This window comes from Centroberyx affinis, unplaced genomic scaffold, assembly GCF_046629955.1.
Source record: "Centroberyx affinis isolate AG114_WGS23_722 - 3 ecotype Tasmania unplaced genomic scaffold, CSIRO-AGI_Caff_v1 ptg000381l_1, whole genome shotgun sequence".
Taxonomy (NCBI): Eukaryota; Metazoa; Chordata; class Actinopteri; order Beryciformes; family Berycidae; genus Centroberyx; species Centroberyx affinis.
The window spans coordinates 9191-22500 of record NW_027279050.1 but is presented as its reverse complement, the minus strand read 5'-3'; the positions used below and the strand labels follow the sequence as shown (position 1 = coordinate 22500).

At 40.3% G+C, this 13310-nt stretch overlaps 1 protein-coding gene across 1 annotated transcript in view; it reads left to right on the top strand.

Moving 5' to 3' along the window:
• The window catches only part of vta1 (vesicle (multivesicular body) trafficking 1), a gene marked incomplete at its 3' end in the record, with an annotated part of 64941 nt that extends 55745 nt beyond the window's left edge, over positions 1-9196 (top strand). Inside the window, 4 exon segments of the mRNA XM_071515937.1 lie at positions 4557-4735; positions 4738-4774; positions 4777-4821; positions 9119-9196. Coding sequence (XP_071372038.1) covers positions 4557-4735; positions 4738-4774; positions 4777-4821; positions 9119-9196 — 339 coding nt within the window.
• Between the last annotated feature and the right edge of the window lie 4114 nt (positions 9197-13310).

Here is a 13310-nt window from a genome sequence, read left to right as displayed (position 1 = left end):
TGACGGTTGTTTGCCTGCCAACGTGGTCGCTAGAGTCGACCAAGACTTACCACACAGCCGGAGTATACCAGCAGCATTTATATAGTGGCTGCTGGTCGTTTCTCTTGCTGTTCTTAATCAACTCATTTGGTTAAATAAGGGTTTAGAGTATGTGATCCAGCCAGATACTATCATTTCTCTGGTGAAAGTCTACGCCATTACCATCTATTGCAAATGGGGTGGCAGGGACTCTCAGATGGCAGGTAGTTATTATTCTGTGTGTGTGTGTGTGTGTGTGTGTGTGTGTGTGTGTGTGTGTGTGTGAGAGAGAGAGAGAGAGCGTGTTCACACTTACATGTGTACTTTCATGCAATAGGGAGCGAGAGAGAGAGAGAGAGAGAGAGAGAGAGAATGTCAATGTGTCCTTTGTATGTGCTGAGTTGTCCCTCCATCCTCCAGGCAAGAGACTCAGACAGACGGGCAGAATGATAGAAGACACACACACGTACACACACACACACACACACACACACACACACTCAGCTCCACCATCTGTTAACCAGCCACCCTTTACATATCTGGTATTAATTATGTGTAGTCATATGTGTGGATGTGTGTGTGTGCCCTCGCCCTGTCCAGAATTGCTCTTTGCCCAACCATATCCACCTCTGTTGTTGGTCCCAGCTCCTGTTGGACCAGATAGAGATTAGCTTCCCTCTCTTGAAGCTGCAGGCTGTATTTCACTCAGACATGCTTCCCCTAGGACATAGTATGGGAGGGATTAAGGGATTTTTCATTTTTATATATATATATATATATATATGTATATATGTTTTCATTGTGGGTTTACTAGTTTTAGTACAGTTTTTATTTTTCACAAATGTTCAGTTTTAGTTTCGTTTTTATTTAGTTTCAGTTCTAGCTTGAGTATAGTTTTTTAGTTGCGGTATGTTTTAAAGGTTTAATGATACAAGTTTAGAACAGATATTTTGTATATGTTTGCAACAGGTATGTGTAATACAAACAATAACTTGAAGATTGGAAGGAAGGTTGAAATACATACCACTATTAGTGGGGTGCTGGAAGATTTTCTTTACTTTATTTCTTTCTTTACTTTTTTTTTTTTTTTTAATACAAACAATAAACCATACATTATTTAAAAAAATTTATATAGATTATTTTTTCAATTAAAATTCAGTGAATATAGTCAAAGTCTCTGCCCAAAATTCATTCTTTTAGACCTTGCTCATAAATAAAAAAATGCAAACATTTTACATACACTTTTTGTTTTTAGTTAGTTTTTACCAGTAGACAAGATTAAATCAGTTTTAGTTTGTTCACAGTCTCGTTTTCATTTTATATTTCAGTTTACAAGAATGTTTTCAACACCTGGTTTTCATCTTAGTTTTAGTTTACTATAATATCCCTGGTGGGAGGGGAGGGGATAGAGGGTCCAGTAAATTTTGCCTCCAAGCTCCACTACCATACACAGCTGTAACCTAACAAGACTAGGTCAAAACCTAGTATATGGCTGGACCGTGTATGGGTGTGCCACGTGCCACGGCCGACCAATGGTGTAACTAACTCTGCTGTAGACTGCTAATACAGAATAATAGTCCATACATCCATACTGATCTCCGTTCCAGTGCGTCCCGTCTCCTGGCCCCGCTGTTGTGGTCCAGCCAAAAAGTAGAGTTGCATGATAATAGTGAAAATGATAATCCCAGTTGTCACTTGTCAGTCTTTCTCCACGTCTCTCTCTCTCTCTCTCTCTCTCTCCCTCTCTCTCTCCCAGTGATTACAGTGATTAGGCTTGGCTCACAGACAGTGTCATTGTTGTTTCTTAACGTTAGTCTCTGAAACTTATTATGCTTAATAGCACTCCACCCATCTTAGTCCAGTCAGACTCTCCAGAGGGACGGACTGCAGTTCAGCCTGGACAAAATCACATCTCACAGTGGATCTAGGCCGTGTATTAATGCCATATATGTACAAATGTAGGCACTCTTTATTCCTCCTGCTGATGCATACAGTGACTGTAAAACATATTGCTCTATTTCCCCATGGGGATCATTAAAGTTTCATCCAATCTAACATAATCTAATCTGTTGCCCACGCTGACGTAACAAACCGAAAATAGCTCAAAGTACATTTGTTTGGGATTTTTGGTGCGAAATCCACGAAAGTAATCTTTTCTATCAAAGTGGACTGGAAATTCAAGGAATGTATGTGAAAGTTTAAAATGTCCAAAAACGCAAAAATTGACTTTGCAAATGTACTCATCCCCTTATCTTAGGAGCTGTAAAAGAGCGTGGATGCTCGCTCAGTTAACTTTCTCTGAATAAAAAGAGGTAAAAAAAATATAGTGAAATGCATTAAAAGAATATTTTAGCTAGAGTTTGTAAGTCTGCCGGTTTGCCTTCCTGCCTGTAATGCAGCAGTGACAGAGGCTGGAGGTTGAACATGGTGTCGAATACAGCCTGTGTCGGCAAATCCCAGCCTAACGCCTTTAATCTGTGAAAATATGTTTGGCCGTCAAGAAATGTTTTCTTTCTGTTAGGTGTGGCTGCTGAGAGAGGCAGAGTCTCCAGAGTCAGGTTCAAACACACCAGAGGCTTGCTTTCTCTTTCTTTCTTTCTTTCTTTCTTTCTTTCTTTCTTTCTTTCTTTCTTTCTTTCTTTCTTTCTCAAGCATTTCTTTATCAAGCATGTCTTTCTTATGGAATTGTTTCTTTATCTTGTTCATTCTGTCCTTGTCTTTTTTTTATTAAGTGTTTTTCTTCATAGAGTTTTAGGGGCCAGGCAGCTCTGCTTTGCCAATCTTCTTCTTCTTCTTCTTCTTCTTCTTCTTCTTCTTCTTCTTCTTCTTCTTCTTCTTCTTCTTCTTCTTCTTCTTCTTCTTCTTCTTCTTCTTCTTCTTCTTCTTCTTCTTCTTCTTCTTCTTCTTCTTCTTCTTCTTCTTCTTCTTCTTCTTCTTCTTCCGAAATCTGCCTTCCCATTTCCCATGAAAATAAACCAAACTTTGCACATAGGTCCAGTCCCATGCCAAACTTACTCAACTGGCATTGTGGGCCAATAGTCCTGATGGTGGCGCTACAGCAACCATCTAAAGTTTAAACCTTTGAAAATCCATTAGAAATCAGCCACACCTGCTACGTCTTTGCGAGTGTAGGCCCAAGTTTGAATAAACTTTCGTAAAGTTCAACCTAGCGCAAATTATGAAGTCCATCACTCTGTTTTTCTCAAAAACTGTAAAACTAATTAAACCCACATCTCAGTTATCTCCCACATTTTTTGCTCAAGTGACACCAAACTTGCTACATTGTGTGTGTGTGTGTGTGTGTGTGTGTGTGTGTGTGTGCGCGCGTGTGTGTGTGCGTTTGCGTGTGTGTCCTCCATCACAGTAGAGCCGTATTACAACTGAAAACCACGTAGCAGCCTGAATTTATCCCGAAACATTACAACATAACAACAAGACCTTAAAGTGACACCTTGTCAAAGTGGCAGTCAACTGAAAATCTTTTCTTATGTCAAGAACACAAAATGTTCCTAACAAATACTGTAATGCAGTAAAAAACATATTCACACATTCACACACAGCCAGGGCTGATCCACTCATCTGCAGTCCTTCTGCTCATTTCCATTTTTCATCTAAAACCCATCTCTGATTTAATATCTCGAGCTGTGATTCTGAAGCCTCGTGTCAGAACACTGTGATCTTATTCTCATCCACTCTGATCCAAACTCATTTTCCAAGGTCCCATTCACCTAATGTGCTTTTGATGAAGAAACAATTTTTGGTGTGAGATTGAAACCAAGCCAGGAGAAAGGAGTTTAATTCTCCTCTTTTACCAAATCCACAGGATGTGATGTAGCTGTACCTAGGTTTAACACCTATGCAGCAGATAAATCTCCTTTATACAGCTTAGTCTGTCATATTCTTTCAGGCACTAACACCATTATGCTAAATTTTGGCGATTGATGAATACATTAGGAATCATCATTTTTTTGAATATACAATACAACACAAATACAAATACAAATGCAAAATACAAAAATGATGTTCAAGTTGATTTAAAATGTATTTAGAGCCTAAACACAGCTGACATCCCAGGAGTCTCCACACAGTTTGCTGGTTTTCTCCCATTTGAGTGTCTTGTGTTATTTTTTCATATTGGAAGTCACCTCACACTGGTTCATCAAACATGGTTAATGCCAATATGACATACTACCAACATATTGGACATCATGTCTCTAATCATTTCATTTCCCGGTGTCCTTTTCTTATTCTGCCCGTTCACAGTTTCATAACTTTTCATTAGAGATGTGCAGTCAGGCAATAGGCTTTGTTTCCTTATTTTGGTTGTTAAATTGGCCTTAAATCCAATTCCATTAAAAGGTCTAAAAAAAAAAAATCTAAGTCTAAATCTAAGTCAAAATGACATAAAAGAAGGAGCAAGGTGAAATAATCTCAACAATGTCTTTGTTTCTCCTCTTTTCTTCTCTCTCTCTCCTCTCTCTCTCTCTCTCTCTCTCTCTCTCTCTCTCTCTCTCTCTCTCTCTCTCTCTCTCTCTCAGATGAGGAGTATGGAGCTGAAGGTTCTCGTCGATGGGCGGTGCCGGTTCGTTTAGGGCGGACCTCCTCCCCAGTTCCCCAGGACCAAGACCAGGACCAGGACCGGGACCAGGACTTGGGTCCGGCCCCGGGGATCGGCTTCACCCCGGGCCGGGCTCGGGGCGGCGGGGCACCCATGGGTCCCCCACCGTCAACTACAACAACATCCACATCCCACCGGGGCCCACGCACCGGCCAACACTCCGGCTGAGCTGCCTCCGCCTGCAGGTAGGAGATTCATGTGTTTGTTCAACAGCTTCACAAAGTGTTCAACACCTTTGACTTGTTCCATAGTTTTTATTGCTACAGCCTGAATTCAAGATGGAATAATTATTTTTTTATAAGCAATAACCCATAATGTCAAAGTGGACTTTTGGAACGCATTGTTACAAATTAATTAAAAATGAAAAGCTGAAATGTTTGGAGTCAGTAAGTACTGAATCCCCTTGCAGTGATACTCTGATTTAAAGGTCACATATTATTCAGTTTTCATTTCATTTCATTTTTTTTTCAAATCTCCTCTGGCTCAGGATAAAAATAGTGTTCTTTGTGATGTTTTGCAAAGTAGTTTAGTTAAAAGTTGAATTAGAATCAATAAGTTTGAAGACCAAGTCGTGACAATGCTGGCTCCTGATTGGCCGACAGCAGCAGCTCCTCTAATAGAGAGCCTCAGAGTCCCTCAGAGATGTCCTGGCCTACACATCATATTCTACAGACTTAAGAAAACATCTTTGTTTGGTACAGATCCCCGCAAAAATCACACCATAATCATTTTAATACGTTTTTCAATGAAAATGAGAATAATGTTGTAAAAATTATCATTCCCTCTAATATCGCAAATCATATCGCAATTGCAATATCAGTCAAAATAATCGCGATTAGATATTTTTTCAAAATCATTCAGCCCTAAGATGTAGTATCGAAGGGTTTGTCTGCTAGTATTTTTGCACGTTTGCACTTTTTGCACATCTTGGCAGAGCATGGCTTAATAAATGCCTGGAAGAGACTTTTTCTGCCTTTTTTGATTTGAAGTAGTGTGTGGATTCCTTGCTTTTTCTCATGAAGCCTCCATTAATTGGAAGCTACGCACCTGCTGCCAATCACACTAATGGACTAATGAGACAGGAGCCACAGGTCCCTGAATAATTTGCAATTCAAGTGACTGGACATATTTTATAATGAAACATAAAGGCCGTAACACAGAAACAAAAAAACTCATGGGGGTTGAACCTTCTGAAGGCACTGTGCATGTTTCAGTGTTGCCAGTATGCCAATAATCTATCATTATTAATTGTGGAAGCTGAAGTCATGATATGTGACCACACACCATTTACCCAGCAGCCCCTCTTGTAATCCTCTTTCCCCGCTAATTTCCCCTGATGACTCTGACTGTATGAAGCCTTTCATTCAGCAGACTGCGCTGCTCAATTGGCGGCTTTCCTCAAAGTCTGGCACTGCAGTCAGTAGCACACACACATCCCTAGGAGACACACACACACACTCTTGAAGAAGTGCTGTGTGTGTTTGTGTGTGTGTGTGTGCTATTGTACTTCTATCCTTCTGAGGACCAGCTGTCCTCAGAAGGATGGAAAGATGAGGAAAATCCTCCCAAGTGAGGACAGTTTGTCAGTTCACTTCTACAAGGTGTTAGTTTAGAGTTAGGGAATGAACGTAGTCAGCAGAAGGTCTCATAGGTATATTAAGTAATACGTGTGTGTGTGTGTGTGTGTGTGTGTGTGTGTGTGTGTGTGCATGCGTACAGGAAGACAGTCTTAATTTTAGTCCGATGGCAACTCTTTGTGTAAAGACAAAGGGTTATATAATCTATTATGATCATCTACTAATGACTCTGTGTGTGTGTGTGTGTCAGTGTGTGTGTGTGTGTGTGTGTGTCAGTGTGTGTGTCAGTGTGTGTGTGTCAGTGTGTGTGTGTCAGTGTGTGTAAAGTGCAGACACCAACCAGACGCTCTGTCTGAGTGACTTCTGTTGCCTCCCTCGACATGGGAAACAAAAACAAAACTTCCTCTCACCCATGCTTGTACTCACGAACACACACACACACACACACACACACACACACACACACAATCAAGTCATTTAGTGTGATTATACATTATACAAGCTTGTGTGTAAAGAGCTGGCAAGGGAAAATGAGTTCAACTTACTTCACCGCAGCCCACCAAGCGCGCGCACACACACACACACACACACACACACACACACACACACACACGCATTGTCTGGCTGGCATTTAATCATTTGTCCCTGCTGTTCAAGACAATAAAAGTACGGGTTGATGTTGGTGCTCGTCCAATCACAGGGGGCGGTGTTGACAGGCGAGGTGTGTTTATCCAATCCCAGAGAGCTTTGTTGATAGAGAATGTTATTGATTAGGTGAGAGCCAACTGTTATCAGGGGGCGATGTTGGCTCGAGTGTGTGGGAAAGACATGGAGAGAGAGACGGGGTGTGTGTGTGTGTGTGTGTGTGTGTGTGTGTGTGTGTGTCTGTGTGTGTGTCTGTGTGTGTGTGTGTGTGTGTGTGTGTGTGCGGGTGCGGGTGCTTCCCAGACTTTATTGTTCCTAATGGGAAGTTTGATTTTACAGGAAAGCACAGATGACAATACATACTTAAGATAAGCCAAATATACAGAAATGAACTATGTCCAAATGTAGGGCTGCAACTAACGATTATTTTCATCATCAATTAATCTATTGATTCGTTTTTTCAATTAATCGATTAATCATTTTGTCTGTAAAATGTAAAAAATAATGACAAACGCCCATCACAAGTTCCCAGAGCCCAAAGTGATTCTTAAAATTGTTTACTGAGCCTGACCAGCAGCCAAAAAAAAAACCCAAAGTATTCATTTTATAATGATATGAAAGAGAGAAAAGCAAGAAAATCAGCTCCAGGCACCTGTACATCCCCCCACCTCTCTTCTAATATTTAAAATGTGTATTGTTCATTTGTGACCAATAACATTTGCACAAAAAGTTTCTAAAAGCTACACTCCCCAGAGCTGGCAAGGGAAAATCCACAGAGAGAGGTAGAGAGACATGGAAAGAGATGGAAAGACAAAAAAGAGAGAGAGAGAGGAAGAGAGACAAACACATGGAGATAGAGGGAACAAGAAAGTGAGGTAGAGATAAATGAGGAGAGAGAGAGGTAGAGAGAAAAAGAAGACATGGAGAGAAGAGGAAAGAGAGAAACAGGTAGAGAGACGGAGAAAGAGAGAACATGGGCGGGGGAAAGAGAGATGGAAAAAAGACAGCAAGAGAGGGAAAGAGTGAAAGAAGAGACAGAGAGACGTGAAAAGAGATGGAAAAGAAAGGGAGAGACGAAGAAAGGGAAAAAGAAAGGGAGAAAAGAGAGAGAGAGGTAGAGAGACAGAGAAAGATGGAGAGAAGGAAAAAGAAGGAGACAAAGAAAGAAGGAAAAAGATAGAGAGAAAAGGCGTGACGAGAGAGAAAGAGAGGTGGAAAGGCAGAAAGATGGAGAGAGAGGGAAAGAGAAAAAGAAAGGTAGAGACAAAGATGAGGAAAAAAAGAGACAAAGAATGATTGAAAAGAGAAGAGAAAATGAAAAACGCAGAATTGGAACTTGTAATAGACACACAAACAAGCCTGGAGCAAAAGGATTAAAATAGTATGATAGAAGTATGGTAGCATAAAAAATATATCATGCTGAAGCAGTTTCAGCTGATCTACATTGTCTCATCAAGGAAGATGTCAACCCAAACCACTAATCATAACGCTTTGGTTTGGTTTGGTTTAACCATAATTTGTTTTTCCGAAGACGCTCTCTGCCTCCTCCATCTTAACTTTCGTTTTGGTCACATGGTGCACGTTGCAAAAATTCAAAGGCTGTGATTGGTCAGGCGTTATTGGAAGAGATCGATATACCACACTGGGATTTTCAGTGGAATTAAAAAGATAAACATTTTAATATTGATTATTAATTGTGAAGGCATAAGATTGCACTCTACAGCCCTACTTTTTGGTGTTTCCCACTAGGCCTGCAACTAACGATTATTTTCATTGTCGATTAATCTTTTGATTATTTTCTCGATTAATCGATTAGTTGTTTGGTCTATAAAATGTCAGAAAATGGTGAAAAATGTGGATCAGTGTTTCCCAAAGCCCAAGATGACGTCCTCAAATGTCTTGTTTTGTCCACAACCCAAAGATATTCAGTTTACTGTCATAGAGGAGTAAAGAAACCAGAAAATATTCACATTTAAGAAGCTGGAATCAGAGAATTTTGACTTATTTTTCTTAAAAAATTACTCAAACCGATTAATCGATTATCAAAATAGTTGGCGATTAATTTAATAGTTGACAACTAACCAATTAATTGTTGCAGCTCTAGTGTTTCCCACAACCAAAGCTGTCTATAAAGCTCGTCTTATAAAGCACTGTGTAAATCTGTTTTGGTAAGTGCTTTATAAATGAACGTTAGAATAGAATAGAATAGAATAATCAATAATTAGTATTTATCATAATGTGGAGTGTTTCTGTCGACCAGGAGAACCAACTAAACCAGTGCCTACACCCAGATCAGTGCCCACTGTCAACCCCTCACTGCTCAACACCAACCTGGAGGGTAAGCACACACACACACACACACACACACACACACACACACACACAGGAGCATCTTCCCCTCTTTTTCTGTCTCTATATTTCTGTCTCTCATGCTTTCTTTCTCTCTACAGCTCTCTCTCTCTCTCTCTCTCTCTCTCTCTCTCTCTCTCTCTCTCTCTCTCTCTCTCCCCATCACTACAGGGAGAATTTTCATCTAACCACTAACAGAAAATACCAGTAAATTACTACTATATGTGCGCGTGTGTGTGTGTGTGTGTGTGTGTGTGTGGCTGCTGACAACATAATGACCGTGTTCTTAGAGGGCTGCGTTAGGGTAGCCTACACACACACACACACACACACACACACACACACACACACACACACACACACACACACACACAGAGCGAGAGAGAGTATGACTGTGTTTGAATGCTTCTATGTGTTTCTTTTTGTTTGTGTGTGCATCAGTCTGCATATGGGGTCTTGAATGTGTATATATGCGTGTGTGTATATATGCGTGTGTGTGTGTGTGTGTGTGTGTGTGTGTGTGTGTGCCATCATAGTTTATGATCATCATGGAGTCTAACAGCAGATCTATTAGATGAAGTATCTACACCCACTCTGCCAAAATCTATCGAGAAACACATAATAAAATTCTGGGATTCTGGTTTCTGAAATAAGTTTTCACTTGTAATGAGAGAAAGAAAATGAGATAGAAAGGGGGGGAAGGAGAGAAAGCCGGAAGAAAGAGAAATAAAAAGAGAGAGACAGTGACAAAGAGAGATGAGAGAGAAGCAAAGAGAAAGAATGAGAGTGGAAATGAGAGAAAGTAAAAGTGATAAAGAAAGAAAGAGGTGGAGAGAGAAGCAGAGTGAATAAGACAGAAAGAAAGAGAGTGAGAGAGAGATAGAAAGAAAAGCAGTGATAGAAAGGAAAGAAGAAAGAAATGGTAATAGTGGAAGAGTAAAAGAGAGGTTGGGAGAGAGTGAAAACGAGGGTGAGAGAAAGGAAGAAAGAAATAGTGATAGAGAGAGAGAGAGAAAGAAAGGTAGGCAGGGAATGGACAGAACGAAGAGGAAGACCAGAGAGAGAGAGACAGAGGGTCAAATGAAATAAAAAGAGACAGAAAGGGAGAAAGATTTTTCCTCCATTCTTCCTCCCTCTCTTTTCTCCTTTCATTCTCTTTTGCTTTCCTCTCCATTCCTCATTCTCCCCTCCTACCTACTTCCTCTCTCCTTTCCTTCTCTCCTCCTCCCTCTCTCCTCATCCTCATCTCCTCCCTCTTTCCTCTTTCTTCCCAATTAAGGAAACTCACCTAAACTCGGCGCTCCATGTCGGGGTTTACAGAGACAAAGTGGCCCGTTAACGTTGACAGAAAGTTGCATCACAGGCTGTTAGAGACATCAGACAGACTGCTCATGAGACATTTACTGTCCTGGAAGAACGTGGGACGTATTTATATATGTGTGTGGGCGCTGTTTAAAGCCTGCAGTATATAGGCTTTCAACACAGTCTCGTAAAATTTTGTGACCCGAGCGTGAAACTCTGAAACACGAGTTTTGTGAAAATGATGTTCCTCCACCACGAACTGGGTTATGTGACAATTGCATGACCTGGGCACGCCATTTTCACCTGTTTCTCACAACTACAATTCAGGTTAAGGTTATAGGTTTTAGTTAGGGCTGGATGATAATTCAATATTATCGTTTATCGTCTTTCAGTGGGATTGTATTGTGATGATATGGTGATTTTGGGATATCGAGACGCACAATTCTGCTGTCTGAACTGGTGAGAGCAAGCTAATCTTATTTAGAAACTCAGACAAAATGAAGTATGGTAGGAATATTATGTGAAAATTTCAGTTTAGTTTGACATCACACCAAACATCACCATTCGGTTCAATACGATGAACATTAATTTGATTATTTAATGTGATTTCGCTTATGTGAGCCATATCGTAATATATATCGATATCGAAAAAAAATCCTTATGATTATCGCGATATTGATTTCAACCATATCGTCCAGCCCTAGTTTTAGTTATTGGTAAATAAGACAAACTTTAACTAAAAACTTGAACTTTCGGAAAACTTCACGAGTTGGGAATTGAGACTCGGGTGTCGGAGTTGAAGGTAAAATGTGTTTTCCACCCTTCGAGCTCAACACCCTTACAGCAGCATTCATCCATATATAGATTTTTACTTTATTACTCAAGTGTTGCTAGTGGAGCCAAAGAGAAGTCGGTGTTTTGGGGGTAACTGTCACTTTGAAAACTGTATCTAACATCCATTTTAAATTTGACATTATAGCCATTTATTATGCCTCTGAGCAGGTGATAGCTGTGGCCGGAGGCATTATGTTTTCAGGTTGTCCGTCCATCCGTCCCATTCTCCTGAACGCAATATCTCAGCCTTGAGGGAATTTCTTCAAATTTGGCACAAACCTCCACTTGGACTCAAGGATGAACTGATTCGATTTTGGTGGTCAAAGGTCAAGGTCACTGTGACCTCACAAAAGACGTTTTTGGCCATAACTCAAGAATTCATACACTAACTATGACAAAATTTCACACAAATGTCTAATAGGATAAAATGATGAAGTGATGACATTTTATATCCAAAAGTTCAAAGGTCAACTTCACTGTGACGAAAACAAAAACGGTGGAAGTGCTGTCACTTACTTTTGGAGACACCAAAATCCTTTAAGTTGACCTAATAATCACATTAATTATATATGTTCAATAAATAAAGACTGTCCTTGCAATGATAAAACAAAGTTTATTGGCGGAGGCATACAACCGCGAGGCGGTTATTTCTAGTTTTATGATTTAATTTGTGAGTAAAACACCACAAAACATCCAATATCAAGTTTATTTCTCTTTATTTCATTGATTTATATTGAGATGAACGTCCACTTATTTTTTTCTTCAATGTCACCGCTGCCCGTGTCTAGTCGCGTCTCCTCCATGTAATCCTTTCATGGTGGGGAAGCGCATTTCCATCACTTTTCGTGCACAGATTATGTATTTGCATTTCAGGACATCTTGCTCATTTCACAACATTTGGGGAGAGCAGGCTCAGTATTTAGAGTGGCTGGTGGAGGAGACACGTCCAGGCCGTCCCGAGTGGGCTTTGAAGTCCACTTTGAAGTGGTGATAGTGTTTTGAGGTCACCTGCTGGCTTAGCCCTCTGATGTTTTCAAAGCTGCGGAGAGGACAAAGTGGGTAAAGAGGAGAGTGAAAAGAGACAGAAAGAGCGAGAGGGCAGATAAGAAAGTAAAGGAGATTGAAAAGAAGACGGAGAGCGGAGAATGAAAGCTTGTTCTTGTTGTAAGGGAGAGTAAGACGAGCTGAAAATGGATGGATAGCACATAACCAGTGTCTTTTAGAGCAAGAGGAGAGGAGTGGGAGTCTTTTTTTTTTTTTTTTTTTCCTTTTAAAGTTTGATTTTACCACTCCGCCATGGTTTTCAACAAGTCAGCCTGAGCAAACACTTCACACACTCCTCTATAGCTGGACACTGTGAAACTTCATCACAGTCTGGTAAAAGTCATTTTCTCCGACTTAACTCAACTTTAACTTTGTAAAATATTAAGTAATAATAATAAAATACATTTTAGGGGAGAAATTTGAAAAAAATGCAACACAGCTGGTCTGTAAAGTGGTTGATAAAAGCATTTGTTAAAAGAATAGTTCACCCAAAAATGTTTATTCGGTCATTATCTACTCATCCTCAGCCAATCATGTATGCTTCAAAAAGGTCAAAAGAGTTTTTGGGTGAACTATTCCTTTAAAGTAGTACGGTCATGAAAATGCGGTATGAAGTTATGGAAAAGTTTTGGAATTTAATTGTAAAATAAGTGTGGGAACTCTGTATAGGAGTCTTCACTGTCCTCTTCTCACCTCTGCTCTCCTCTCTTCACTTTCCTCTCTTCTTCCTCTACTCTTGCATTTCCCTTTCTTATTCTCTTCTCTTCCTCTCTTCTCTCCTCTCCTCTTCTCTACTTGTTTCCTCCTCTCCTCTCATCTCCTCTCTTCATCTCCTCTCCTCTTTTCCTCTCTTCTCCTTGTCTCCTCTCCTCTCCTCGTTTCCTCTCCTCTCCTCTCTTCCTCTCTCCTCGTTTCCTCTCATC